At 51.5% G+C, this 27110-nt stretch overlaps 11 protein-coding genes across 11 annotated transcripts; 6 read left to right on the top strand and 5 right to left on the bottom strand.

Moving 5' to 3' along the window:
- Positions 1-56: 56 nt before the first annotated feature.
- BP01DRAFT_373897 (zf-CSL-domain-containing protein) lies at positions 57-2127 on the top strand (the record flags this gene model as incomplete). Its single annotated transcript, XM_025576805.1, has 6 exons — positions 57-200; positions 272-370; positions 472-1046; positions 1125-1424; positions 1727-1958; positions 2065-2127. The coding sequence occupies 6 exons, from the start codon at positions 57-59 to the stop codon at positions 2125-2127; spliced, it is 1413 nt and encodes a 470-aa protein (XP_025431209.1).
- Positions 2128-2663: 536 nt separating this feature from the next.
- BP01DRAFT_356700 (frataxin family protein) lies at positions 2664-3686 on the bottom strand. The gene is made up of 2 exons (XM_025575019.1): positions 3204-3686; positions 2664-3097 (listed from the first exon to the last, which is right to left on the bottom strand). The coding sequence occupies exons 1-2, from the start codon at positions 3585-3587 to the stop codon at positions 2825-2827; spliced, it is 657 nt and encodes a 218-aa protein (XP_025431208.1). The 5' UTR covers positions 3588-3686; the 3' UTR covers positions 2664-2824.
- Positions 3687-3791: 105 nt separating this feature from the next.
- Positions 3792-5600, top strand: BP01DRAFT_356699 (uncharacterized protein). The gene has a single exon (XM_025575018.1). It carries the CDS (start codon positions 4054-4056, stop codon positions 5404-5406), a length of 1353 nt encoding a protein of 450 aa, XP_025431207.1. The 5' UTR covers positions 3792-4053; the 3' UTR covers positions 5407-5600.
- Positions 5601-5642: 42 nt separating this feature from the next.
- BP01DRAFT_46358 (SNARE-binding exocyst subunit SEC6) lies at positions 5643-8560 on the bottom strand. Its single transcript, XM_025579878.1, has 3 exons — positions 8497-8560; positions 8390-8426; positions 5643-8321 (listed from the first exon to the last, which is right to left on the bottom strand). Exon 3 carries the CDS (start codon positions 8091-8093, stop codon positions 5814-5816), a length of 2280 nt encoding a protein of 759 aa, XP_025431206.1. The 5' UTR covers positions 8094-8321; positions 8390-8426; positions 8497-8560; the 3' UTR covers positions 5643-5813.
- Positions 8561-9040: 480 nt separating this feature from the next.
- On the top strand, positions 9041-9325 carry BP01DRAFT_296602 (mitochondrial 54S ribosomal protein uL30m; the record flags this gene model as incomplete). The annotated part of the gene is made up of 1 exon (XM_025571849.1): positions 9041-9325. The coding sequence occupies one exon, from the start codon at positions 9041-9043 to the stop codon at positions 9323-9325; it is 285 nt and encodes a 94-aa protein (XP_025431205.1).
- An 837-nt stretch (positions 9326-10162) lies between these two features.
- On the bottom strand, positions 10163-12120 carry BP01DRAFT_365702 (sphinganine-1-phosphate aldolase DPL1; the record flags this gene model as incomplete). The annotated part of the gene is made up of 4 exons (XM_025576371.1): positions 10163-11174; positions 11234-11367; positions 11425-11902; positions 12026-12120. The coding sequence occupies 4 exons, from the start codon at positions 12118-12120 to the stop codon at positions 10163-10165; spliced, it is 1719 nt and encodes a 572-aa protein (XP_025431204.1).
- Positions 12121-12389: 269 nt separating this feature from the next.
- Positions 12390-14641, bottom strand: hcsA (homocitrate synthase). The gene is made up of 6 exons (XM_025575017.1): positions 14540-14641; positions 14342-14467; positions 14048-14277; positions 13899-13979; positions 13770-13837; positions 12390-13705 (listed from the first exon to the last, which is right to left on the bottom strand). The coding sequence occupies exons 2-6, from the start codon at positions 14403-14405 to the stop codon at positions 12754-12756; spliced, it is 1395 nt and encodes a 464-aa protein (XP_025431203.1). The 5' UTR covers positions 14406-14467; positions 14540-14641; the 3' UTR covers positions 12390-12753.
- Positions 14642-16155: 1514 nt separating this feature from the next.
- Positions 16156-16911, bottom strand: BP01DRAFT_415862 (DUF4448 domain-containing protein; the record flags this gene model as incomplete). The annotated part of the gene is made up of 1 exon (XM_025579171.1): positions 16156-16911. The coding sequence occupies one exon, from the start codon at positions 16909-16911 to the stop codon at positions 16156-16158; it is 756 nt and encodes a 251-aa protein (XP_025431202.1).
- A 1186-nt stretch (positions 16912-18097) lies between these two features.
- Positions 18098-20221, top strand: BP01DRAFT_365699 (aminoacyl-tRNA hydrolase; the record flags this gene model as incomplete). The annotated part of the gene is made up of 5 exons (XM_025576370.1): positions 18098-18424; positions 18521-18918; positions 19113-19121; positions 19357-19745; positions 19917-20221. The coding sequence occupies 5 exons, from the start codon at positions 18098-18100 to the stop codon at positions 20219-20221; spliced, it is 1428 nt and encodes a 475-aa protein (XP_025431201.1).
- A 986-nt stretch (positions 20222-21207) lies between these two features.
- Positions 21208-23573, top strand: BP01DRAFT_356693 (U4/U6-U5 snRNP complex subunit SNU66). Its single transcript, XM_025575016.1, has one exon. The coding sequence runs from the start codon at positions 21375-21377 to the stop codon at positions 23391-23393; it is 2019 nt and encodes a 672-aa protein (XP_025431200.1). The 5' UTR covers positions 21208-21374; the 3' UTR covers positions 23394-23573.
- A 1220-nt stretch (positions 23574-24793) lies between these two features.
- BP01DRAFT_296312 (putative aspartate aminotransferase) lies at positions 24794-26363 on the top strand (the record flags this gene model as incomplete). The annotated part of the gene is made up of 5 exons (XM_025571837.1): positions 24794-24913; positions 24977-25055; positions 25154-25794; positions 25862-26149; positions 26202-26363. 5 exons carry the CDS (start codon positions 24794-24796, stop codon positions 26361-26363), a joined length of 1290 nt encoding a protein of 429 aa, XP_025431199.1.
- Between the last annotated feature and the right edge of the window lie 747 nt (positions 26364-27110).

Genomic DNA, 27110 nt, shown 5'->3' with positions numbered 1-27110 from the left:
AACATCCTCAAACAGCATCATCCCCCCCGCCCCTCCCCTCAGATTTCTACCAAACAATGATACCACCGTGTGATCCAGTCATTCTCCACAATAATCCCCAGTTCAAACGCCTATATGAACAGGTGACTACCACGTTCCTCAATCCCGACGGCTCGACGCGCGCCGATGATGCACAGCCGACGAGGAAGGCGGTTTTGGACGTATGTCAGCCTGGTACTTCACGGAACTCTGCAATCTATTCCTCTAAGCAGGAATAATTTGATCATTCTAGGACCTGAAGGAATGCCGCATTCGCGATGCGAGGACGAAGATCAAAAAGCAGACCTTGCGACGATTGGCATTCGACCCTGACAGCGGGCTTCCTGAGGAGGTAAGGGACCGCAGCGGACTTCAAAACATAAATGCCGCCTGTCATACGTTATGCGCGTCAGCGACTGACATGAGTAATTGGGACACTCTTTTTTGGAGCAGTTTCGGGATCCCGCAGCAATCGTCTACCTCTACCTCGAGTCCTGCCCCGACCTGTTCAACCTTCCCGCGGACAACGACAACCAACCGGATGCCAATGCCCTCCAGCTCCTCGCCCCCGACATCAGCCTATTCTACTGCAACCTTCCGGATCTCATCGAGCCTTTTTCTCGTATCTTACTGGCTGACCTTCAGGACCTGCGCACCATCACCGATGCAGGAACAGATTCAGATACGTCTAGCGCCGAAGCACCTACAGGAGAGCCCTCCCGCACCCGCGCTCGCACGCGTCAGATGACAACGCGCAGCAGAAGGGCCATAGACTCCCAGCCATTCACTCTCGCTTCGCAGCTGAACAAGCGCATCCGGGCGCTGCGCCACCTACAGTTGAGCGAGCTACCTGCAGCACGGACCCGCATGGCTGCGACAGCAGCCGAGGTACTAGCGACGCGGGCGGCGGTGCTGGAACGGATGGTGATCCTCCTAGAACGGGCGAAGCACGGGGCATTCGCTCGGGCGACGAAGGCCAAGGCAGAGCATCTGGTTACGGTCGCGCAGGAGTTGAATGGAAGGCTCAAGTACTTCTGCTCTTTTCTTTTCTCCTACCTTCTCGGGGCCTTTACGGAAGTCGCTGACGCTAATATGTTGGTATGTAGAGTTATGAAACTGGAGATCTCGGCCACGATTCATACACCGGAAGTTATTGCGGCGCTTGGTCGGTATTGGGATCATCTCGAACGAACGCGGGAACGGTGGGAAGAGAGGCGTGTAGCGGCACTGGAGGAATTAAAGGCATACGGCGTTGAGGATAAGGATGGAAAGGGTGGAGAAGAGAATGCCTCGAGAGACACGATACGCTCCGAGCACGAATCTATGAAGGAGGTGTACCGCCGCTATGGGACACTGATCCGAGAGATTGAGGCCAAGAGCCGGGAGATAAAGCGAATGGACGAGTTGTGTTGAGCGTGGTGCTTGACGATGAAGTTTCATGATACCGAACCTGATGATGATGGACATAATACCTCGAAGATCTTTTTTTTTTTTTCATTTTTCATTTCTTCTTGGGAGTGACGAATATACATCTATAACTACTTTATAGTGATGCCGGCTGCACAGGACCACACGCCATCCAATCAGCCACCCCGCAATTTTATCAGTCACCTGACTCAATTCCGCCAAAAGTTCTCCCTTTGCGATAAACCTGAACCAATCTGAACAAGATCATCCCCGCTTCAGACACTTTTTCCCCTACTCAAAGAAAATTATCTCACGCGCAGCTCCCAAGAGAAACTATAATGGCGGACGACGCGATCTCCATCTACGATGAAATTGAGATCGAGGATATGACTTTCGATCCAAATCTCCAAATCTACCACTACCCGTGCCCATGTGGCGATCGGTTCGAGATCGCGATCGATGATCTCCGCGACGGCGAGGATATTGCCGTCTGTCCTAGTTGCAGCTTGATGATCCGAGTGATCTTTGACGAGGTAGGCTCCTTTCCTTTTCACTGAAGTACTGAATTCTATGCGATGATCCACGAACGTAACTGCAGGGGCTTGGGGCTAATTTGTCATCTTTCTTCACTCCATGCAGGCTGATCTTGCGAACCATGATGATAAGAATGGATCTGCTGGGGCGGTTGCTGTGCAGGCTTGAAGGGTTTGTGATCACCAGCAAGGGATGTCAGGATCGCTTGCTCATTGGGAGACTGCAGTAGACAGTTCGAGTTGGGTAGTATTCAGTAGGTGGATTGGTGCGCGTGATTGAATGTCTCGACGCCTAACAATCTTCTGGCCCCTTGGGCTTCTATATCTGACTGGTTGGCTACCTGAAAGGAGGCCGTGGTGCAATCGACCGCGCTCCCCGATATTGGGGGTTTGAGTTACCCTATCGCTCTGGGCATAGGCTGCGAGCATGCAGGACATCCCTTCTTGGGGTCATACTCAAGTCCCGTCACAGCCTGAGTGCCTGCCAATGCTCCCCAGATTCGCCGAATCGCAGCTCTATAGCCTCAGGATGGGGATATTCTCTCCCAATAGTTCGACACATCGATCACACCGCGGGTGCGACAATACAGCCGAATGTTACCAGGTTGTTAAACCAGGGTCCTCCCTGACCACAGATTATACAACTCTGCGCATCAAGCTGGCCATTCCAGGCAGCCTCGGCCTACAGATAGTCTAGCAGTTACTCGACAGTGAATTCATAAAACAAACTCTTGAGATATTCTCAAGCGCAATGTAATAATTTACATGACTCCTTGTAAAAACACCCACCTCATAAAATCATTTACCTACACACAATAGTATCCAGCTTATAACTCCCCCGTCTCATAGATGTCCACCCTCTCCCTTTAATCCAGCTCACTGTAGATATCCTCAGGCAGATTCAAAGTCAATTCATGGTTCAACAGATCGGTCAAGTTCGTTCCATCGCGCAGGTAGATCCATTGCCCGTTGACAAAGGGCCGCGACTCCTGCTTCTCATGCATCTGGTCCCCCTCGATGACCCAATCGAACCGCTTGGGACCAGAGATGGGTGAACTGAGCCAGATTTGCTTGTTGGGAGGCTGCTTGTTGAGCACGTACACGCCAACTCCGGGAACAGTGACGTTCATGACTCCGGCCTGGAGATGTCGCAATGCCCATAAGACATAGGGCATAAGGTTAGCTTGAATGTGGTAGTAGCGGGGAGAGAGAGAAGAGGGAGAGAAGAGCCAAAGGAAAACGAACGCTGTATTCGGCCTCAATTTCTGAGCCCTCTTCTTGACGGGATTCCACCTCCTCGAGCACAGTATTCAGGTAATGCTCTGCGTAGTCGTGGTACTGCCCGTCAGTCAATGGAGACGGCTCCGAGACGTGGGCGGCGCCGCCGGCGACATTGTGAGATTGCGGGTTCGGAGCGGCGGGGTCGGCAGAGTCGGGAAAAATGCCTTTGCACGTAGAGGGAGAAGTGTGAAAGCTCCGAAGAAGAGAGTTTCGAGAGCTTAGAAGGGCGGACTGTGGGAGAAGAGGTGTTGCTGCTGCTGCTCGTACTGCGAAGCGAGCACCTGCGCCGGCGCGGAGAGATGGACGAACGATGGCGGCGACAACAGCCCTGGGCATACTAGAGTACATGGCTATCGATGGTCACTGGAGATCAATTGACACAAAAATGAGCAAGAAGAGCGAGAAAAGGGAAAGAGTAGGAAGGGGGAGAATTGACTTGGAAAGAATCGGGGGCGGGGAGGAGGAGGAAAGCGGAGATGATTTCATCACATTACTTACTCCGTCTTAGCTCCAACCTCCAACCTCCAACCTCCAACCTCCCTCCACCCTTCCCCTCTTTATCCTCATCTTCATCTGCCTCCTTTACTTCATACTTCTTTCGCTTCAATTTGCTCTTCCACCTTAATGGCATTTCTCTGCTTTGGCACTACTTCCAGGCTTTGCACACTCTCTTTAAGTTTTAAATGAAAGGGCCAACTCTGTTGTGTCATGTTGTCTCTATTGCTCGGCTAACTTCCCAGTACACTCAACAATGCCATTTCACCGAACTGTGACCACCGCCACGCATCACTACCACCACCACCACCACCACTAAATGCTCGTCTTCAGATCCTGGAGGTATGATGCCTCTGGAGTCTTAACAAGTCATGCCCCATCTCGTTGTTGCATTCGCCCCGCTCATTCGTGGGCCCTTGTCCGCCAGAAGAAGGTTATTCACAGACAACATCGCAGAACACATGCGCTTCTGATACCCGTGTACGAGGGTAGCGCTCTCCAGCAATGGGTAACAGCATTTGACATTTTTAAAACTTACAACCGGACACGGGGCTTCCATCCCCGTCTCCGCCCGCCCGGCACACTGCATCTAACGGTGGGAATGTTAAACCTGGACACCGAAAGACTCGTAAAGAAAGCATGTCGATTCTTCGAGTGCCTCGATCTCGATGCCATCAGACGCTTGGCAGACCAAGAGGCCTTCAGACAGATCGTGGGCTATGTCCCTGCAGAACCTTCCCCGCAAGATAAGCCTTTTACTTCATCGCCAGCTGGCCCCCCTCAACCACTCACCGTCACCATTGAAAACCTGGTTGGGGCGCCTTCACCCGAAGCAGCCTATCATCTTTACGCAGTTCCTGTTGATCCTACTCTACGCCTCTACTATTTCATGATTTATCTTCGCCAACGCTTCATTCAAGCCGGCTTCGTCTTCGACGATCATACCGAGGAGGATGATTATTCTGCCTATATGCTGGAACAAGATCAACCTCCCACAGAGCGGTCGAGCGAGGACGAGCTCACCCCGGCTACGGCCTCAGTGGACGTGACGGAAGACTGCTCGGTCTCTCCTGCTGTGGAATCTTCCCCCTCTCCTTCCACTTCTCTCAAGAATCTGTCTGAGGACGTTTCTCGGCCCCTTAATCCACCAAGCACCAAGTCATCGCCCCCGGCCAAGGTTAGCCCGATTTGGAAACCATCCTACATCCATGTCACCGTAGCAAGCATGTGTTCTCGTTTGAATGGTGCTTTATTGCAAAACTCAATAGACGTGAGGGATCTTGTCGCCCATTTTCAGGATTATCACCTCGACGAAGAAAGAACAATGCCGCGCCGCGAACAGATCACTTCTAATGTCCTGAAGTCGAAAGCGGACCTTTTTGCTAAGTACTTGGCGGAGGAGGAGAAGAATGGAGAAGACAGTTTCGAAGGGGATCGACATGTAGTGTCGGTTAGCATGCCTGGGGAACCCGGGGACTCCCAGAACAGCGTACGTCGGACGCTTAAGTCTTTCACTAAGCCAAACCCTTTCGTCTGGGCCAAAAATATTCGTCTCGAAACTCTGCAGCTATGCCCCTTGATGAGGGAGTTTGACAAGTGTGATCAATCATCCCCAATCGGGAGAGCGCGGAAAAAGATGCATCGGGTTCTTCTCGAAAAAAGCTTGCTGTAGTCAATATAAGAAATGATGGGGATGGCGACCTCTGGCACAGCTTTTTACGTGAAAACTGCACACACGTACACCGTGTGTGGTATCGCTTGTGCTGAAGGGCATGTAAAAAAGTGCGGCTTTTAAACTGGAGCAGCATAGGATGCAACTAATGTAAACCAAGTCTTCTACAATTGGACGTATGAGTCAGGACTCAATCAATGTTGTCTATTTCGCGAGGAAACGTAGCTTACATTTCCTTTGCATTTATAAGGTGGTTCATAATCAAGACCAGTTAGTTACCCAAAACCAACTCCGGGGCGGACACCCAAACGCCACGCTGGGAAACAGACATCAAACTGAATGGACATAATGATACCCACCCTCTTCCATGGCACAGAAATCAACCAGACACATGACATTCAGCAAAGTCACCGAAGCTTGCTCATGAGCGTCTCCATGCCGCGCTCGACGGACAACTCCGCCGCCTTGGCCTTGATGGCACTGATCATGCTCCGCTCAAAATCGTCCCTGGTGCGCACGACAGCCTCGACCCACGAGAGCTGCAGGTCCCAGTACTCAGTCTTGAAACTCTCGTAGACGGCGACGAGGGCGGGACCCTTTTCGGCCTCGAGCAGGCGCACCAGCCAGTCGACCAGACGCCATTTCTGCTTGATGGTGCCGGCGAAGGAGTCCGGGTAGTTCTGGAAGAAAGCGAAGACGGTAAGGACATCATCCTTGAACTTTTCGGTGTAAGGATCGGTGTGGTGGCGGAACTTGACGCCGCGGTTGCGCACGGACGAGAGGTAGCGGACCAGGAGCTCGTCAGAGAGCTCCTCGACGAGGATATCGATGAGGGACGGGTGGAGGACCGGGGTGTAGTCGGCCATATAGTCCTCGAAAGTGGAGGTGATGCGCTTGATGGCGAAGTCGCCGTACCACTTCTGGGTGAAAAAGTCCGGGATCGTGGTGCGGAAGTCGACGGCAAAGATGAGCTCGACGAACTGGTTCAGGCAGTGTGTGCTGAGGTCGACGTACCCGTCGCGCAGCGCTTCCAACTCCGGGATCGCCCGCGCCGCCATGTACTTGGGGTCTACGATCGTCTCGAAGTCGCGCTTGAACCGCGTCAAGTAGCCCAGTTGACCCGTCTCCTCGTTGTCGTCGATGCAGGCGATTTGGTCGTTCGCGATCGCGATGAGCCAGTCCTGCAGCAGCTGGAGGCCGTCGAGCTGATCGCCACCGGGCGCCTTGTACTTAGCGCATTCCTCGTCGACGAGGACCTGCCATGCCGTCTGGCGGCTCTTTAGCACCGCGAACATGGCATCGATGATACCCTCCACAACGTCCGTACGCGAGGAGGCCCCCGAGGCCATGATCTGCTCGTGGAGCATACGCCACATGTCGGGGAGGGTCTTGGTGCGGAAGCAGCCTTCTGGGTTGGTATCCAGGGAATCGGGAATTCTCTCCACGAGATTCTTCCTCTCAGTTTCAGCAATCCGGTTTGTCCATTCCTCCACGGCACGGATGATGATGTTCTGCCACTGCCGGATGAGCTCGGGCTCCCGGTCGTCGAGAAGGTTGGGCTGAAGGTCGGATTGTTGCCAGCCAAGCTTGGCCATTTTCTTGTAGTACTTCTCCGTCCAGTGTATAATGGCGAGCAGGTTGTCAGCCGGCAGTTCCGAGTCGTTGATCATTTCAATGAAGAGATCATGAATCATGCGGTGATAAATGTCCGTGTATGTCTTGTAAATCTTCCACTTCTTCGGCATCAGCGGCTGCATGCCTTGCTGAACGGTGTACAGATCGTTGAAGAACCATCGAAAGCTTTTGTCCAGACTGTCGGGGTTCGAGAGAAACTCCTCCTTGGTCTCTTCGAATTGATTTTGTGCATAAAACTCAATAGCTTTCAGGAACTTCTCTTTGTAGCCCCGCACGGTCTTGGGGCCCACGTTCATGGATTTGAACCGGTCGGCCAGGTCCTGGTGGTCCTTCTGCGCCTCTTGTAGAGCACGGACGGTCTCATCGTTCTTCTCCTCGTTCATTACAACCACCGCCAACCGAACCACCATGCCCGGGTTATCTGATTGTACCAACGGAATAAGATTCATGCAGGCCGTCCCCAGATGATCATCGAACCAGTCGATGACGGAATCTAAGCCCTGGAAAAAGTCCCCCAGCGTCTGCTCACTACTCGGATCCTGCGCCTTGCGTATCTGATCCATGGCCTCGTCCCGGAAGTCGCGCAGTCGGGAGATCTGCATATGAGCCTTCAACAGGTTGGGCTGATTCTCCAGGTCGTCATCGTCCTCCCGCAGGAGATCCTCGACAACCGCCAGGTTCTCGCTGAACGTTTCCAGTCCTTTCTTCATCATCAGTGTCGCCTCAAAATTGCGTTGCACCTTGGCTAATTTGTCAATCTGAGAGAAGTCCTCCACACTATTTTGAGACTCGGCGCACAGCTTGTCGATGCCTTGCAGCTCGTCCTTGGTCTTGGACACCTGCCGCTGACCCTCGGTGAGAGCGTTAATACTGCGTTGAACGGATTCGAGCTGGTCCCTAAGCCCCTCGCGCAGCTGTGCATCAACAGCGCCTTTCTTCCGCGAGTACTCAGCTTTCAGGGCCACAATCTTGTCAAGATCTTCCGGGTACCGAAGGATATCCTCCAGTCGGGGCATGGCCACTGTGCCGTTATTGTCTTCGCCTCGCGCCATTATAATCCTAGGTATGTTTCCGAGATATATGGTGTGTATGTTGGCTACCCATGTAGAGGTTGACCTTAAAAAAAAGTCGCAACCGGGAAAGCTGAGGGAGGCTCTCTGAGAGTTACTGAGAGTTTCTAGGTTTGCGAGGACAACGCAGGGCTTCAAGACGCACAGAGTTCCCGATCTGAGAGCTCTGAGTTATACGGTATATGTAAGGGTCAAATATAGGTACAACACCTGTATGATCGTACTAAGGTCAAATCGAGCGACAAAACGACCTCTATAGAACGAACAAGGCAACCGACCCCTCTTGACACGCGCAGCGCTTTAATATAAGCAAGTCTAGGAGTTAGAGTAGGGCAATCAGTAATTTAGTCCCCCATGGTTAATTCCGAAGTGGGAAAATAGTTACCAATGGCTCATCCCCAGAGTCTAGCACAGAGCTGAGGAAATTCCCCTCGATGTTGCAGCTAAAGTTGTTCGATTATACGTAGCTATCCTATTCGCCCCCCGTAGTTTCCGCCCGCCGACTGACGACAGCAAAGCCACCCCCCCGGCAGAAATCTAGATCATGTGACTCCCCGCCTGACAGACCGACGGAGGATCGGGAATTTTGCGGCCGGAGCGATTGCGATGGGGAACAGCAGCAGCAGGTACCACCACAACCACCACCATTTCTTCTTGAGGACCTGCAAGAGATTAAGTACTGAGATTGACCAATCGGGGCGAATTGAGACTCAAGAGCTTACATACTTTTTCTGAACGGCGCAATCCCCAAAGCTTCCTCCTTCCTCCTCCTTCCGCTCCTCAAAAATTCGATAACAAACCCAAACTCCGCAACATCGAACATTGATCACGATACAACTACCAAACACACGAAAGACCAAAAGCAATCCGATTCTCACTATCTTCACAATTCTCGCCAAGTTCTCATAACATTCTCTTCCACATTCACAATGAGCTACTTTCGCATCACCCTCGTTCGCTCCGCCATCGGTCTCCCCCGCCGAACCACCGACGTCCTCAAGGCCCTGGGCCTCAAGAAGCGCATGGCTACCGTCTTCCACGCCGTTTCTCCCTCTGTAGCCGGTCAGATTATGAAAGTCAAGGAGTTAGTCGAAGTCCAGGAGGTCGACAAGCGGTTAACGAAGCAAGAAGTACACCTCGAGCGCAAACCCGACCCGGGCTACTACATCGAGAAGACCTCTGGTGTTGAGTACCACGAGAACAGACGCGCATGAAGTTCCGACAGCATTATTTCTCCTCCCTTTTTGCTTTTCCGCTCTGTCTCATTTACCTCTCAAGCCATCGCATCGCTTTCCTTCTCGCTCTGCGCCGTTCTTCTTCTTCTCCTTGTTCATTTTTCTCTACTACTCTTAAGAGTCGTCCGTTTTACGCTTCCCATATCAGCCACCTACAATCACACTTCTTCTCCTCACAAGACTCAGCATCGTTGATTGGGGGAAAGATCATCGATATCTGGGTAGGCAACCTGGAGTCGAGTATGGGAAGGAATCAATCCACAAAAATCGCATACCTCCTCCCTGGGCACGCGCACTAGCAGCTACCTGTCGCGGAGATAATATATCTACCTAAACGGCTTATTGTTCGACGAATGGCACAATCTTCGAAGAGAGATCATCTTGATTGAGTCGGCCCAAGGAGAACCTTGTCTTCAGCCGTTGTTGGGAATTTTCTTGCATGAAGCGGTTGTGGTTCGACATTGGCCCTTATACCGGCTAAAATGTATGTGGCCTTGCTAGATTGACTTCTGTACTGTAAATCAGCCCAGTTGCTTGTACTAGGATGTTTTTTTACTGTCATTCTTTACATGGTAGCTTCGCATGTGAAGTCAAACGTGCCTGATACCGATGTTGGGTGGCTTTATCAATGATAACAATAGCAGTTGGTGGTCGGAAGAATAGGAAATTTGCAAACGCCGCTCATGACACCCCAAACCCACAATTGAACTATTTGCAAAGAGAATAAAAAGCTCCAATCGCAAGGAAGCGTGTGCGAGCAGCCGCTCGCTATAGAACGTTTATAGGAAATGCTAATTTTTCCGGGTCAAGGACCGTCTATGCTTTGTACAGAGTGTCGAGGAATCCTTCTGCCAAGCGGCTGACGATGCTTTTGTCTGGCATGCTACCAGCGACACCGTATAGGGCTGCGGTGTCACCACGTTTGACGATATACGACTTGCCTTGGCGCTTCCTTTCTTCGGCCTTCTCCAGTTCTTTCTCGACTACCTCGACCAGATCAGTGGTAAGCGCATCCACTGCTGAAGCTGTGGGGACGGTGAAAGCCACGTGAATAGCAGGAGGCGTTTGAAGAGCGTTCAAGTGCCAGCCTTTGGCCGACAAATCATCAGCGATATCGTAGATGTCAACAGCGTCATTCTTGCTTTCAAAGGCAACGACGCTGACCATGGGCTTTCCAACAATCTCCAGGCTCTTCGACAGTACCGAGTGCTCCTTGATTGACAACTCGAACTTCTTCGCTGCGCTTACAATTTCGTGGCAGCTCTTGATGTAACCCGACTCACCCACGTTCATCAGACTAGCCCAGCAGCCTGCAATCAGCGCCCCAGGACGCGAGCCTGCGATAGATGGAGATGCATAAACACCGCCCGACCAGTCAGGGTAGATGAAGTACTGGTAGCTGCGGTACACCTTATTGCGGTAGAGCAACACGGAGTTACCCTTTGGCGCGAAGCCATATTTGTGAGTATCGACACTGATACTTGTCACACCGGGAAGACGGAAATCAAAGCCACCCTCTTCCTCGTACGGAGATGCAAAGCCCGCCTTCTTGAGAAACGCGATAACAAAGGATCCCAGACAGCAGTCGACGTGAAGGGGAATCTTATACGAGGTTGCGAGCCGAGATAGAGCTGGAATGTCATCAACAATACCATGAGGGAAGTTGGGCGCAGATCCGACAATTAGGACAGTGTTCGAGTTAATCAACCGACGAACCGATGGTATATGAACCTTGTAGTCAGGAGCCGGGCAAGGGACGCGGTGAAGCTTGATCCTGAAGTAATTGCAGGCTTTGATGAAGGCAGCATGTGCTGTATCAGGAATAATCCTTGGGAAAGTATCAATAAGATGACGTGTAGATATGCTTTGTGAAGTGATTCAACTTACATCTCAGGCTCCGTAACACCCCGTTCGGTATATGCTTTCTGACGTGCAGCCAAGCAAGCCATGATGATAGACTCCGTTCCGCCACTAGTTGTGACACCCGCGCCATCTGAGGGGGCATTGAATAGCTCAAGGACCTATATGACATATGTGAGCTAGTCATGCCACATACGTCAATGGAAAGAGGTAAGTACCATAGCCACAACCTCGGCTTCCATCTTCCGAACACCAGGGAAGACATCCGGGTGAATGGGATTCGCAACCCCAAACTGGCCGAAGGCTTCTGCTTGAAGCTTCAGAAGATCTTGGCCTCCATGGTATACAGCACCGCTAACACGGCCATCTTCCCAGCGAGTATGTTCCATATTCGCCAGGTTGTTCAGCTCGGCGCGGATTTGTTCGGCCGACCATCCCTCCTTTGGAAGAGTCAAATACCTGGTGACACCGGGACCACTTGCAATCAATTTTGACTCTAAGCCCTCAATCGCCGTTGACACTTGCTTGTCGACTTGACCCTTGACACCGGGGAACCGCAGAAAGACAGAGTAGCAGAAGAGACGAACAGCAGAGTAGACATTGCGGATGCTGCCGAAGAGACCGTAACCGCGCAGTGAACGATATACCTTGCGAACGTAGCGAATAATGAAAAGAATGAAAACGATATTTCGGATACTATTTCGCACATGAGTCAGTGGTTAGTGAGACTGAAACCAAGGGTAAAATGCACGCCCCATGGGCTAAGGACCATCCGGAGCTGCAACGCGGGGAAACGCAATGCGGTGCAGATGAACTTACACATCCAGTTGCAGAACTGCTAGTTGCGTGTTTGGAGCCCTGCTATAGCCCAGAAGCTTGTTCTGCAGGGCCACAGGAAGAACAGACGGTGCCATTATGAATAATCAGTTGATAAGAAGATGGAGAGGACCGACTGAGGGCGACCTCCCGAGAGAATGACGAAGGTGGGAATGGGAGGAGAGAGCCTCCCAAGGAAAAGGGCACTGCAGGTAGTTACCGTACTTAGTTCGGTCGGATGATCCAAGCGATAAGGGCGGCCGGCCGCACGGGAGGCTGCCTCGGCTTTTCAGTTCCACATGCCATAATTTGGCATACGGAAGCCATCGTCTAATGAAATACATTTTGCTGGGATTTGAGTCAAGCACTCAAGTCAGTCGTATAAAATGCAGTATGAATATTTGATGTCTGCGTATGTACATGGTCCAAAAATAAAAGGACCCAGAATGTCTTTCCCAACACCGAATAACCTTCTTTTTTTTAGAAAGTCAGGGACAAAGACTTTTAAAACCCCGTAGTAAAAAAAAACAACCAAATCAGGATCCTTGACACATAAACGTGGAAATCATAAGGATGGAGAGTAAAACGAAAACATTTCCCCTCTGAAGGGGAGCCCGCTGCAACACGAACAGGATTAAGAAATTCTAGGACAAAAGCAAAACCTCTAGTCCCATTAAAATCTTTCAATGGCGGCGCTTGCAAATGAAATAATACGCAGTCAAGCCAAGGGCTTAAGCAGTAATTTGCTCAGCAATCTCCTTCTCCTTGGCAGCGAACTGAGCCTGCTCATCGGCCGTGAGGTCAAGAAGGGGCTTGTTCTCGCCCGACTTGAGGTTGCGATAATAGGCGCGGATAATGCTGTCAGCATCATCAACAGCAATGGGACGAATGTCGGCAAGAGCCTTGATCTTGGCAGTGCACTCCTTGTACTGGGCGTCCGTCATCGTGATGTTGAGCTGTTGAGCACGCGACTTGATGGCATTCCAGCCAGTCAGGCGGGAGGCGAAGTGAACGTATCTGCTCATACCAAAATCGGCAGGGTTGATGATTTCATAAGTGCTAGGGTTGTTCAAAATGGCCTTGGCGTGGATACCGGCCTTGTGGGTGAAGGCGCAGAATCCGGTGATGTAGTTGTTGAAGGGGATGTTGACTTCAACGGCCTCGGCCACAAGGTCTTCAACCTCCTTGAGCTTCTCGAGCTTGTACTTGCTCTTAACGTACTCAGGGTCCGCAACCATCATGCGGGCCATGAGACCACCAAGAGGGGTGATACCGTTTCGCTCACCAATACCGAGCACGGAGGTATCAATGTGAGTAGCACCAGCCTCCAGGGCACAGTATGCATTTGCAATGGCACAGCCTGTGTCATTGTGGAAGTGGGTCTCAATATCGCAACCCACGACACCTCTCAACACACGGACGAGCTCGTAAACCTGACGAGGAGAGGCGCATCCAACCGTATCAGCGATACCGACACGGTGAACACCGACCTTGTCGACAGCGGAGTAGATGGACAGGAGGTCGACCAAGTCGGAACGGAAGGAGTCCTCGCTGGAGAAACGGATCTCAATACCCTTGGACTTGACGAATTCGATGACTTCAATGGCGGTGTTCTTGATGTAGGTCATATCCTTTCCGTGAGAGTGCTCACGGAGGTAGGAGGAGGTTCCAATGACGACATCACTATTTTTCAGGAAATTGTTAGGGTTGATTCGCTCAGTTGAAGAACGCCTTGAAAGCAGCTTACACTCCATCAACACCGGTCTCAACGGCAACTCTGGCATCGTCCATGTGGCAACGGATGTGAGTGAGGATCTAGGATGTATTAGACTTGCACGACAAGACATTGAGCCATAAACGATCACTACGAACATACCTTCGCCTTCAGGCCAAGCTTGCAGATAGCCTCGCAGTCCTTTCTGGACTGTTCGGAAGCGCAGGGGCTGGTGAGTTCAATCTATGAGATATGGTCAGTGCACATGCTCCACGACGGCTCAGCCTTCTCCACTACCCAATGTGACTCACGTAGTCAACACCGAAGTCATCCAGAGCCTTAGCAATTTCAATCTTCTTCTCGGTGTCAAAGAAAGCGTTGGCAAACTGCTCTCCCTCACGGAGAGTGCTCTCGATGATCTTGAAGCGGGAGACGTTGCTCAAGAAGTCGGTAACGCCGACGTTGTGGCCGTAGGGATTGCGAGAGGCGGAGGGGTGGGGATTTTGGCGAGTCTCAATGCCGGTGAAACCTGGGTGGTCACCTTGAAAACATGTCAATGCTCGATGGTACAATTGATAGCAGCAGATAATGCGATCTCAACTTACCATTGGCATTAGTGGCAGCGCCGTTGGCATGCCCATTGGGCTCGTTGTCTGCACCAGGACACATTGTGGACGAGGGTATGGCGGGGTAGGTTTAGTAAATAAATTGAAGTATGTAGAAGATAGAGGCTGCGGAAGGTAAGAGCAAGGCCAGACGACAGCAAGGATCTAGGAGGATAGGAGTGAAAAAACTTTACTAACAGGAAAAGTTATGGTCAAGGTAGGATGAGTTGAAATAGTGAAAAGATCTAGTAGGGGAAAGAGAATCAAAGTAAGAGTCATAGGCTCGAGGTCGACTTAAAAGAGGCGGGCGGTCTGGTCCTTGAGAAAGTATGACTCTTTCTTCTCGGGCGGAACCCCCCTTTGCTGCTGCGGCAATGATGAAAAATTCCTCGCACTAGAACTACCTACTACGCCTCAGACCGTGAGTACCTCTTTTTTTGCCATCTCCTTCCTGGCTGGATGTGGGGAACCTTGACCCCCGGCTGGCCGTTCACGACGCCTCCGACCACCCCAATTGCTCAGCGCGAGGATCGTCTCCAGTTTCCGATGGGGTCCAGTCAATATGCAGTAGTCATCATCGTTATTAAGGTGGTTCCTTAGTTATCCAAACGGGCCTCTTTACGTAGGTTGGTTCATCTGGACATTTGCCACGGAGAGAAAGAACCATGTCAAGTGAAATACTACTGCTGCCGTACTTTGGGTGTGTCGCTAATTGGGCTCCTGATTGAAAACCCAGCTGAGGCAGATCTTCGTTTATGCACCCTATCATTGCTCGTGGCCCAGGGTTTGCCTCTAGGGCACTTCCTCGATTGATCGGGGCCATCCAGCGCCGGATTCGGGTTGCATATTTAGAGGGTGGCTGCAACCGACATCGGCACGCGGCCATTTAGTTATGCTTGAGAAAGCGCCCGCATCATGATCTTTAGCGTCGGCCGCAGTGGACAGCCAGGCTCGACCGACACGAATTGATAATCAGATCTCAACTACGTAGTCATTCTTTCTACCAATTATACTAGTGGCTCTTTCTATAATGGTCTTTTCACTAGCTTGGCGTTCTTGTCATGGTAGACGACATTTCACTTCATTCAACAATATGCACGGCTACTTCTACACCTTAACTATGCCCGGCCGCCGACCGCTTGTCCCAGGCAGACCCTCCGGCATCGCTCCTGATTTTCATTTCCTGGCTTCTTGTTGGTCAGCCTGCTTACGTGTTACTCGACTCCCGCCCTTCCATTGGGGGTCTGCGGCCGCGGATCTCCGAGTCATTCTCCAGTACCGGTGGCCTGTGCGGCCTCAGGTCAGAAATCTTGGAAGGTCCTGTGGCTTGGCTAGGCTAGAATTAGTAAGGGTTGAAATAGGCTTGAAATTGTGGAGTGCCTGTGTCGTCGGAGTCATATCTCAACTTGGACGTGTTGTTACTATCAATTGACTATTAGAGTAATAGTGATACTTAGTACTTCGCAGCAGTAGATTGCTGCAAGGTGTAAAAGAATATACGAATAATCTATTATCTACACTAAAGCTTGCATTTTGCCCGTTACTGGGTTCTAGAAAGTGAAGACAATAAAGCGCTGTCAAGTATATTCGTAATTTTCCACTTGCGCAATGCTGCTAACCCAACCTACATTGGACCTAGCACCGAGCATCAAGCATAAACAAATCGACGGGCCGTCTCTCCAACATGTTAGTTAGGCACGAATGAGACCACACCATCTTTGTCAATGGCAGGACAGCACGGGACCCTTCCTGCACGTAGACCCACAGTTCGCTGTCAAATGCTCCATAAGAATGCGCCTCTCTGACCCGGAGGCTCAAACTTGCCAGCTCCTCAGCTTGGATGAGTCCCGCCTGAATGTAAAGCTCGCACTGTGTTCAAGATCGCAATGATGCTCGGGCTGGAATATCTCTGACATGCCAGTGTCAAGGTCATCAGTGTATCTTCCAATTCCCGAGGACGCTTCTGATCCTTCGCGAATGTCTACCTTCGAACCCAGACGCTGATCTTTGGATTTCGCAATACCATAGCCTTTCCCACGGGACACCTTTATTTTTGCAAGGTCAATCCGTCTACTCTCTCGCATTCCAAAATACAGACCGGCAACCACAAGTACAACAATCCCAAGGCTGACAGGAAGACCAATGTACAATGCGAGTCTGTTAAATGGCAGCTGGGGAGAAGGCTTGTGGTGCTCCGTGGGCCGAAGGTGGAGCAAAATAGTTGGTCCTTGTCGAGCACTGGCTCGCTTGTCTGACACGGCATCTAACTCGATGATATAGAGCGTCAAAGCATTCCACTGCTTTCCTTGCAGCCATTCTTCGCGCATATGTATATGGGTATAACCATAGCTGTTGTCAATTCTCTCGGATGTGTATGCCGAATCGCCTTCTGAAGAATTAAGGTATCTCAGTTCAATGGTGATGGTGGCATTCAAAGGATAGAAATCGGCATTCCAGGTCACGTAGTAGGTAGCATCCACTGTCACTTGAGTTCCGTTCCTTGGAAGACAAAATGGCCGAAAAGAGGCACCGAGATCAGTACAAATAGGAAAGTCGGTGGATGATGCCATGAGGGATCGCTTGGGGACGGCTGTAGGGGTGGCTTGACTGCATGCAAACTCAGTGACTAGAGTAGTTACTGCTTCCATGGTTAAATATGCTCTTCATGATCCTTCAAGCGTACGTTGATGAAGCTTCCAGCATACCGAGCTCAGTATTACTGCTTGCCAGGGCGCTCATGCTCCATAATGACATTAATAACAGCACTGCTGCCAGGATAGTCCTAGAAAAGGATGATACGCGACCATAATGCATCATTGTAATAGTTGGCGGCGCGTCACAGTTTTAGTAAAATCCAAACTATAGTGCAGTTTTCGCGATGTATCTATACAATGAGAAGTGAAGTGGGAGATGGATGAGGAGGAAAGAGTCCATGGCTACCTAGCAGTATGATATTACATTATGTGCTACGGAGTGCTTCGCTCCACTTGAGGTCTAGCAGGTGCAATGGGTAAACCGAAGGATGAATTTGGAAGCAGCAACACTTGGGGATGTTAAGTCCAGCAGCTTCATAGTACGGAGTAACTACCGGAAGGGAACTTCAATTGCATTTGGAAGCTGCAAGAAATTTTAGAATTGTTCTAGAACGGAAGGTCGCAACCCGGTCCCGATCGCGTCTTCCCCGAGTCACTGAGACACTGATATTTGCTAAAGTAATTGTCTCGGTAAGCAGATGATCGAGTCATAAACTTAACACATTCCAGTAGCATCAGGATAGCTGCCAGCGCGCACACAAAAGACTTTTGAGGTAAGGTATTGAAGTAGTTAGACCTCTCCGTACTTTGTCAGCGAAAGGGATTCCGAAACTTGAGGTGAGGAAGCGAGAATTCCCCGCTTCCCGCGGCAGCTCCAATTAGACCTTAGGCCACCTGTCGCGGAGACTTTACTAGTCGTAGCAGGACTTAAGTTAGGACTAGGGACAGTACTGTCAGTCACTTCCGTCCATCGTGGCTGTTTCACCCTAACCTCTTGTCAACACAGGTTGCCTGTTTCCCTCCGCCGCCTGCTGTCCGCTCCCTGGCCATACCATCCTCTCCAACCTTTTTTCTTCCAAATTTGAGGTGCGCTTGTCGCGTGATATACATAACAGACCATGTATGTTTCCTCTCTCCCTCACTTCCCGGCGGTCGCGGCTGCGAGCTTCCTTGTCATCCACAAATTGCCCTAGTACTGACCACGCGTCGTCTTGTCAGCATCATGCGTCTTATCCAGGTCCTCGCTCTCGCCCCTGCGCTCGCCGTGGCACAGGAACAAGTTCCTCTTGCGGATCGTTTTCAGGGTTGGCTCGACAAGGCCAAGGCTTATCTGCCAACTGCTACCCCCGTAGTGCCTGCTGCTGTTGAGAAGGTCCAGAAGGTGGTTGAACAGAAAAAGATCCAGGAGAAGCCCGTCACTCAGCTGAACCTGACCAACTGGGAGTCGATTCTGGAGCCAGCCTCGGATCCTCAGGACTGGTTTGTCTTCGTCACTGGTGGCAATAAGACATGCTTCGGACGCTGTGATCAAGCGGATAAGTCTTTCAACGTAAGACAGCCCCGAATAGGAGAGGACATAAGCGGGACCCCCCCCTCTCCGAGGCTCGTGCTCATGGCCACTAAATATGTCATGTCAATCTTCTAGGAATCCGTCATTCTGTTCTCCGCCGATCCCACCTCTCCGAATCTTGCACGTCTGGACTGTGAGGCGAACCAGGTTCTCTGTGCTGCTTGGTCTGCGAGTGCTCCCTCAATTTGGCACTTTGAGGTTCCCCAGGCCCAGCTGGGTGAGGGTCGCGCTCCCACCACTCTTCACACTGCACACCTCAACACGACCACCGTTACTCCTGAGACAATCTATAAGCTTCACTCGGAGAAGCACTTCGAGACGAGCCCGGCCTACGAGGGTGTCTTGCACCCCACTGATGGCTTCTTCGCTAAGAACGGGCTTCTTCTTCCGCTTGGCTATGTCATGTGGGGTTTCGGCTCTATCCCGAGCTGGCTCTTCATGCTCTTCATCAGCTTCTTCAGCAGGACCTTCATGTAAGTCTTCTGGGCTTGTCTCCGGAATGAGCAGTCACTAATATATTTGACCAGGGGCCGTCGTCTTAACCCCAGCCCTGCTGCTCGTCCCAACTAAGCATCGCTGTTCATGAAGTAACGATGGTGGTACTTCATTTTTTCGTGGATAAGGATATATACATATATATAATGAATCAGCAGTACTTCGTGTCTAGTCAATTGGAGTACGTCGGCTTTTGGGGTGGACCGTACATTTTGTAAAAGGCATACAAATATCCTGCGCTGCGTAATGACAAAACACTCAGAAAGCTAAGAGATTTATCTGCCTTCACACGGTGTATTTAATGTTGCTCTGAACCGAGGCTGTTATGGTCATGAAAATTACCCTACTTAGACTACGCCAGTCACGTCTCACGTCACCCGCCCACACCTCAAAAAGTAAAAAAAAAAAAAACACAGCTTGTCCATCTGCCATACAATTAACCACTACAACCACGTCACAATCCCCCCAAATCGGTCGAAAACTTACCATACAATGGCCGACTTCGAGCGCGCAACCCCTTCAACGGCAGCTTACGTCGTCGCGACGGCCATCGTCGCCGGAATTACGGGCTACTTCATTGGCCAAGGCTCCTCGCTCGGCCTCTTCTCCAACAGAGAGAAAGAGGGGTGGCCGAACAGCTACAACGTGAAAGTGCACCGCGATTCGTCCGATGAGGAGTTCGAGGAGGATGAGGAGGAGGAGAGTGAAGATGAGGGCGACGGCTCCGAGTTGGCGAGTTTTGACGACACCGCCGAGGAAATCAAGTTGGTATTGGTCGTGAGGACGGACCTGGGCATGACCAAGGGTATGTCTCCTCTTCACTGTCTTCATGCAGCTTGAGTAGCTGCTGCTTGGCTTCTCGTTCGACTACTTTGTTTGTCTCTATCCTTTGTCTTTATGTGGTTGCCTCTTCATTAGCACTTTAGTTCGACTTAGAAGTCCTTTAACTGACATGCCATTCTGGTGCTTGATGCAGGCAAAATCGCCGCTCAATGCTCACACGCCACGTTGGCTTGCTACAAGTACCTCACTACGCACACACCGAACTCGCCCTTGCTCCGTCGGTGGGAATCGCAGGGTCAAGCGAAGATCGCGCTGCAGGTCAAGTCCGAGGAGGAGATGGAGATGATGTATGCGCAGGCGATCAGTCTGGGACTTTGCGCGCGCGTGATTACGGATGCTGGGCGCACACAGATTGCTAGCGGAAGTCGGACGGTGTTGGGTGTCCTGGGCCCCAAGAGTATTGTGGACGGGGTGACGGGGCATCTGAAGCTGTTGTAAATCTACACAGCACTATTTACTTGTCGGCGTCATCGTGGAGTTTGTGGTGAGGAGGGGCAGAAGAGCATGGAACGAAGCATGTGCAATACGATCCTTTTAGACAACGTTGTCGAGCATGATAGCTGGCCAGCGTGGGATAGCTATGGACGGCATCAGCCAGCCGGAGTGGTTTTGGGTGACCCAGTCTGAGCGCCTCGATACTGAATGCTTCACGAGGGGCGGGCGTGGTCACTGCACGTAGCTCCATATGCTCGTCTCGTAGCGGTCTTGCGCTTGACAGCTTACAAGATGGCTGCAATATTGACCTGCACGGCACAACACAAGACGCTGAACAGGCAGTATGTTTCTCGACAGAGATGGGCTAACATTCCACCAGCGTAATGAATTACAAATGAGGCTACAACTGCGCGGACTCACGTCAAAATCCGAGGCTATACATGTGGAATGTTGGCTGGTCATGGTTTTTCCCTAACCTCATCGGCCGACGGCCAAAATCGGTAAAGAGAGTAGGAATATGACGCCGTCAGCAAACCGGGAACTCCGGCCGAGCTCACCAAGTCCTCTCCCTCGATGAGGGAAGAGAACAAGGGAGCTCAAGACCAGAGTGAACCCCCAGTGCCGACTTTCAATCTGAGATCTGTCGACCGGATAATGTAAGACCACCAACTAGACAAGTGATGGCTCCTTAAGTCGTCGAACTGTCCGGTAATCAACCGTAACACAGAAAGAGAAAGAGAAACAGCATGCTGCATTCTTCCCCCTCCATGAACAGGATCGCCTGACACAGATCCGTGATGTGTTGAAGAAAGAAAAGAAGAAAACAAAAAAGAAGAAAATCGACACACGGGTTTTATTGGTGGCGCCAAGCCCGCACTAAGAGAATTGCTCGCGCTAAACCTTACCGAGAATTAGACTGATTATGTAACTTACTGCAGCTCACTCGCCGCCTTCCCTTTCCCTTTCCCTTTCCTGCTGGCGGGAGGCGATTGCGCGGGACGGCGATTGAACCGAGTTGTCTTCGTACTGCTCCAAAAACCGACCAAGTACCGTATCCATATTTGTCGCCCTCTCCCTTACCGGTACTTCGACCTTGCGCATACATTCGTCTACGTTCTTCAACCTTAACTCCCAGCAGTCTCCCGCTCGCCTCAAGATGGCCGACGCTGTGTCCATCGAGCAGAACAATAAGATCCGAGCTGCGCTCGGTCTGAAGCCCCTCCCTGTCCCCGGCGCTCAACACGATGATGACTCGGATTCATCTTCCGGAGATGAGGAAGAACCTGGAAGTACCCTTGAGTCGCGGGAGGCGATGGCCTCGGAGAACTGGAAGCGAATGCAAGACGAGGCCGAAGCGAAGCGGAAACGCGAGGAACGCAACATCGCCATCAAGAAGGCTAGGGACTTAGCTCAGCGGAATGCCAAACTCGAGGGCGCCACACTCGGAGAGGCAGAGACAGAAGATACTAAGACCTGGCTGATGCAAACCAAAAAACGCCAGAAGAAGATCGAAAAGGAACGGGCACGTCGTCTGGCGGAAGAGCTGGAGGAACGCGAACGGGCAGCGGAGTATTCGGCGGCAGATCTCGCCGGCATCAAGGTCGGCCACGAAATTGACGACTTCGGCGGCGGCGAGGATCATATTCTGACGCTCAAGGACACGACGATTGACGAGAACGAGGAGGAAGGAGATGAGTTGGAAAACTTAGATCTGAGGGAGAGAGAGAAAGCCACGGAGCGGTTGGAGCTGAAGAAGCGGAAGCCAGCCTACGATCCTACGGCAGAGAACACTGGAATCTTGGCACAATACGACGAGGAGATCGAAGGCAAGAAGCGAAAGCGGTTCATCCTCGACTCGAAGGGATCAACCGCCGAGGAGCGAGAGGCCAAGCGCCAGGAGATAACGGAGAAGCTCAACAAGAATGTCATCAGCTTGGATCTTGATATGGAGACTCCCACATCCGACTATATGGACATCAGCGAGGTCAAGATCAAGAAACCGAAGAAGAAGAAAGCCAAGGCCACTAAACAGCGGGCTGTTCTGGATGACGATGACATATTTTCCACACCCGCGTCGACAGCTACACCAAACGAGAATGCTATGGATTTGGACTCCAGTAATGGGCAACCGGTCTCTGCACCTGCGCCACGAAAGTGGGAAGATCAAAATATCTCCCTCGTCGATGATGATGACCTACAGGCCTCTTTGACTCGCCAACGAAGGGCTGCCTTCAAGAAGCGGCAAAAAGTTCGCCCAGAGGACATTGCCCGGCAACTCAGAGAGGAAAGCTCGCAGACACCGATGGATACCGGAACACCTGCTGAGAACGGGGAAGAACCTGGCCTTGTCATTGATGAGACCTCCGAGTTCGTCTCCAATTTGCAGAAACCTATGCTTCCCGAACGCGCCGAAAGGCAAAGCATCACACCTGCCGAAGAGCTTCGTGCCAAGAGCGAGGGACCTAGTATCAAAGAAGAGGTCGAGGAGGACGGCGATGTGGACATGTCTCGGACATACAATGATATAGAGGATGAAGAGGATCTCAAAGAACGCATCAAGCGCGAGGAATCACTGGCTCAGCAGCAAATCAGCACTACTGGTTTGGACGAGGAAGCTACACTTGATCAGGGTCTCGGTGCTACGCTCAATATGCTGAAGCAACGTGGCCTAGTCAAATCATCCGATGCTGCAGACCACAACTCCCTCCTACGCGATCGTTCACGTTTCTTACAGGAGAAGATGCGCATGGAGACCGAAGCAGAGAAACGAGCCCGGCAGCAGCGTGAACGCGATCGAGCATCGGGCAAGCTCGACCGCATGTCTGCCCGAGAGCGAGAGGAGTACGCTCGCTGGGAGAACAAACAGCGTGATCAACAAGATGCGCGCCATATGGCGGAAGTGTTCAACCGTGAGTACAAGCCTGACGTTCAGCTCAAGTATGTGGACGAATATGGCCGAGCAATGAACCAGAAAGAAGCATTCAAGCATCTCAGTCACCAGTTCCACGGCAAGGGCAGTGGTAAGATGAAGACGGAGAAACGTCTCAAGAAGATTGAGGAGGAGAAGAAGCGCGAGGCCATGAGCGCCTTGGATAGCAGTCAACACACGGGCATGAACAATGCCATGGGGGCGACTGCTCGAAAGAACCGTCAGGCCGGTGTACGACTGGGTTAGGGGCTACATCTTCGATATAATTTCTGCCATGGTTGTCGTCGTCGTCGTCGCCGCCGCCAGTTATGATACTATTCAGCTCTATGGCTGGAGATAATTTGATGAATGGTGTGGTTGAGAACGCAGCCACTCGTTATGCTGTATGTACAATTATATTTATACCATTAGAGACAGCGTGGGATTTTCCATTGAAAGGTCATGAGGAATCAAGCATCACTACTGCATTCACTCAGGAACCTATTTCGAGGTATGGAGACTAGGACACCAATCTGGTCTGATGCAAGTAGTCCTTTGCAGCCGTCTGAGATCGGAGATCGTATTCCGGAGTAAGGCTTACATGGTGTGATTACATGTCAGACTTGGGAGTGTAGGGGAATTTAACCGACTACCCAAACTGGTTTCTTGCCGACACCGGCTAGAGACCACTCACGCCGGGGGGGGGGGTTTCCAAACCCGCCGCCGCCCGCAGAAATGAGTTTCTTGTTACTCCATAGAAGTACGGAGTATCGTACACACAATGAGATCATTGACACTGTCGGGGCGATAGTTAACATATGCATTGAACCACATCTGGAGGCGAATGACTGGGGATACTTGTGCTCCTACGGTATGGTTTTTTTTTCTTGCCTTTTATTGTCTTGTTTCGGTGATTGAACGAAGGTGAAGTAGTTACAATGATTACCCCAATTCTTCGTGAGGGGGAAAGCAGGGCCTCAGACCATTCCTTCTCAAACAGTTCACCGAAAGCGGGACGTGGTCACGGGAGAGGGGAAGCCAACATCATCCCGAATCTACTCCGGAGTATGATCTGTCACCTCTCAAGCTGGCAGGGTAATGCAGTAGTTACGTAGTCTAAATTGGTAGCCGGCCCGGCATCTACTGCAGACTGACCACCGCTATCCGTAACTGTACGGTCTGTCCAGTTTCCTCCGCATCGGTTCTATTAATAAGCACCACTACGAATGTCAAGGGGAGAGATGAATAAATCAATGAATTGTAATGGTAAGGTATAGGTATAATGTACGAGTCATTCAGATTGACTTGACTTCATTGGCATGCCATGTTGATATGGATGTACAGTTTCCCGTAATAAGGTAGATACCCAAGTCAGGTTAGTGCTGCAGTGGGAGGCTGTCCATGCGCTTTTCCCCAACCGGCTGAGGGTGCGGAGGACAGGGCCAATCCGAGCCCGCCCGCGTTGCTCCCCGGAAACTCCCTAGTTAGTTCACATGAGTCAAAAATAAAACACATCATTGCCCATTCTTGAACCTTCCTATTTATCCTTCATCACCTGTGCTCCGATCTTCTTCGATCCTGCATCTCTCTCAAGCCTTCCTGGGTGCTTGCTTGTCCCCTTTCTCTCGGTTGATTACACACCTTTGCCTTTATCACCATACAGCACAATGTTGTCCACTCTCCGAGTTGCCAGCCGTCAGGCTGTTGCGCGTGATGCTAATATGCGCACCGTTGTCGTCGGTGCCAGACATGCCTCCGCCTGGTCCAAGGTTCCCCAGGGTCCTCCGGTAGGTGCTCTGACAAATGAGAGGCTGTTACTTAAAGCCATTGCTGATGCATTGAGTCCCTAGGATGCCATTCTGGGTATCACCGAGGCCTTCAAGGCCGACACCTTCAAGGAGAAGATCAACCTTGGTGTTGGCGCTTACCGTAAGCAATTCCCCGTTATGACCGACTTCGCCATCATCCATAGCCCCACAAATCAGCATCGCTGTGCAGCAGTAACTAAAATCCGGTGTTTCGCCCAGGTGACGACAAGGGAAAGCCTTACGTGCTTCCCTCGGTCCGCGCCGCTGAGGACAAGGTTGTTGCCTCCCGTCACGACAAGGAGTATGCCGGGATCACCGGTATTCCTTCCTTCACAAAGGCTGCTGCCGAGCTCGCCTACGGATCCGACTCCGCCGTGCTCAAGGAGGACCGCCTTGTCATCACTCAGACCATCTCGGGTACCGGTGCCCTGAGAATTGGTGGTGCTTTCCTCCAGCGCTTCTACCCTCACGCGAAGAAGATATACCTCCCCACCCCCAGCTGGGCCAACCACGGTGCTGTTTTCAAGGACTCCGGCCTCGAGGTTGACAAGTACCGCTACTATAACAAGGACACCATTGGCCTCGACTTCGAGGGTCTCCTTGCCGATATCAAGGCTGCTCCTGAGAACAGCATCCTCCTCCTCCACGCTTGTGCCCACAACCCTACCGGCGTCGACCCCACTCAGGACCAGTGGCGCAAGATCAGCGATGTCATGAAGGAGAAGGGTCATTTTGCTTTCTTCGACATGGCCTACCAGGGCTTTGCCAGCGGTAACGCTGACCAGGATGCTTTCGCTCCCCGTCACTTCGTCAAGGAGGGCCACAACATCGCGCTCTGCCAGAGTTTCGCCAAGAACATGGTAAGGCTCGAAAACGTGTTCTTTTTGGATAGCGATTGTTCATTGCTGATGACTTATCCACATATAGGGTCTCTACGGAGAGCGTGTTGGTGCTTTCTCCCTCGTCTGCGAGTCTGCCGAGGAGAAGAAGCGCGTTGAGTCTCAGATCAAGATCCTCATCCGTCCTTTTTACTCCAACCCCCCCATTCACGGCGCTCGCGTCGCCTCCACCATCATGAACGACCCCGAGCTGAATCAGCAGTGGCTGGGTGAGGTCAAGGGTATGGCTGATCGGATCATTGAGATGCGTGCCCTGCTCCGCAAGAACTTGGAGGAGCTTGGTAGCAAGCATGACTGGTCTCACATCACTAGCCAGGTGAGTTTCCAAGGGAAGTTTAACACAACAAGCGATGGCTAATCCGGAATAGATCGGTATGTTCGCCTACACTGGTCTCAAGCCCGAGCAGATGGATGCTCTGGCTAAGGAGCACTCCGTCTACGCCACCAAGGATGGCCGTATCTCTGTGGCTGGTATCACCTCGGGCAACGTCAAGCGTCTTGCGGAGTCCATCTTCAAGGTGACTGGCTGAATGGTTAGTCGGCTAAAGAGGCCGGGCGATCATATACGTAGATTTACTGGGGATGACAATCCCTCTGTACTGATATCCATGTGTTACATTAGCATATCTAAGCATTGAATTGTATAACGAATTATTTTGCACTAGATCCTCTTTGCAACGGAACATCCATAAGAGGAGCGACGGCCTCTTGTGTTGTTGCGTCTCATGCATTCACGCCGTGAGCTGCATCAAGGCATCTAGCGGTGAAGCGGAGAGGAGTGTGCCAGCGACTTGGGGACACGGTTCAAGGTTATCTGCATGAAAGTGCCATCTCCTGGAGTACTCGCTACCGCTTCTGGAATTTCGTGTTGCAGGGAATGTGGTTAGCTGTCACTCGGTGGCGTGGTTGACCAGGACTAGTAATCTTCCAGCACAGCCAAGCCAGTGTGGTTTTGCCCAATGTGGCAATTAGTGAGTATAGCTGGAGCTTATTGTAGGGTATTTGAAGTTAGCCAGCGGTGCTGTAGTCAGATGGTTGTTGATCTGCGTACGGAGTACAGGGGTCGGCCACAGCACATTTGACTAGCGAGAGATATAATCAGAGACTACGGAGGGAATAAGCCCTCTTCCCCTGCGTGCCAGTGAAACTACCCACAGAATTACTGTAATGTACTCCGTACTTCCAACAGTAGCTTACTGAATCCTGATTTACCGGTAGCTCGTGGAATAGCTACCGTCTATACGTTACCTTCCTGTCTCTCTCCCTCTGCTTTATAT

The sequence above is a fragment of the Aspergillus saccharolyticus genome, assembly GCF_003184585.1.
Source record: "Aspergillus saccharolyticus JOP 1030-1 unplaced genomic scaffold BP01scaffold_15, whole genome shotgun sequence".
Classification (NCBI taxonomy): Eukaryota; Fungi; Ascomycota; class Eurotiomycetes; order Eurotiales; family Aspergillaceae; genus Aspergillus; species Aspergillus saccharolyticus.
The sequence above is the reverse complement of the archived record's forward strand: the minus strand, read 5'-3'. Positions and strand labels throughout refer to the sequence as shown.

Coding starts and splice junctions, on each gene's coding strand:
- hcsA (XM_025575017.1), bottom strand. CDS start 14,405: ATGTGTCCTGGTGCAGACAACGAGCCCAATGGGCATGCCAACGGCGCT. Junction 13,980..14,047: donor ATGACTTCGGTGTTGACTAC/GTGAGTCACATT, acceptor CATATCTCATAG/ATTGAACTCACCAGCCCCTG. Junction 13,706..13,769: donor GAGACCGGTGTTGATGGAGT/GTAAGCTGCTTT, acceptor CCTGAAAAATAG/TGATGTCGTCATTGGAACCT.
- BP01DRAFT_356700 (XM_025575019.1), bottom strand. CDS start 3,587: ATGTACTCTAGTATGCCCAGGGCTGTTGTCGCCGCCATCGTTCGTCCA. Junction 3,098..3,203: donor AAATTGAGGCCGAATACAGC/GTTCGTTTTCCT, acceptor CGACATCTCCAG/GCCGGAGTCATGAACGTCAC.
- BP01DRAFT_356699 (XM_025575018.1), top strand. CDS start 4,054: ATGCTCGTCTTCAGATCCTGGAGGTATGATGCCTCTGGAGTCTTAACA.
- BP01DRAFT_46358 (XM_025579878.1), bottom strand. CDS start 8,093: ATGGCGCGAGGCGAAGACAATAACGGCACAGTGGCCATGCCCCGACTG.
- BP01DRAFT_356693 (XM_025575016.1), top strand. CDS start 21,375: ATGGCCGACGCTGTGTCCATCGAGCAGAACAATAAGATCCGAGCTGCG.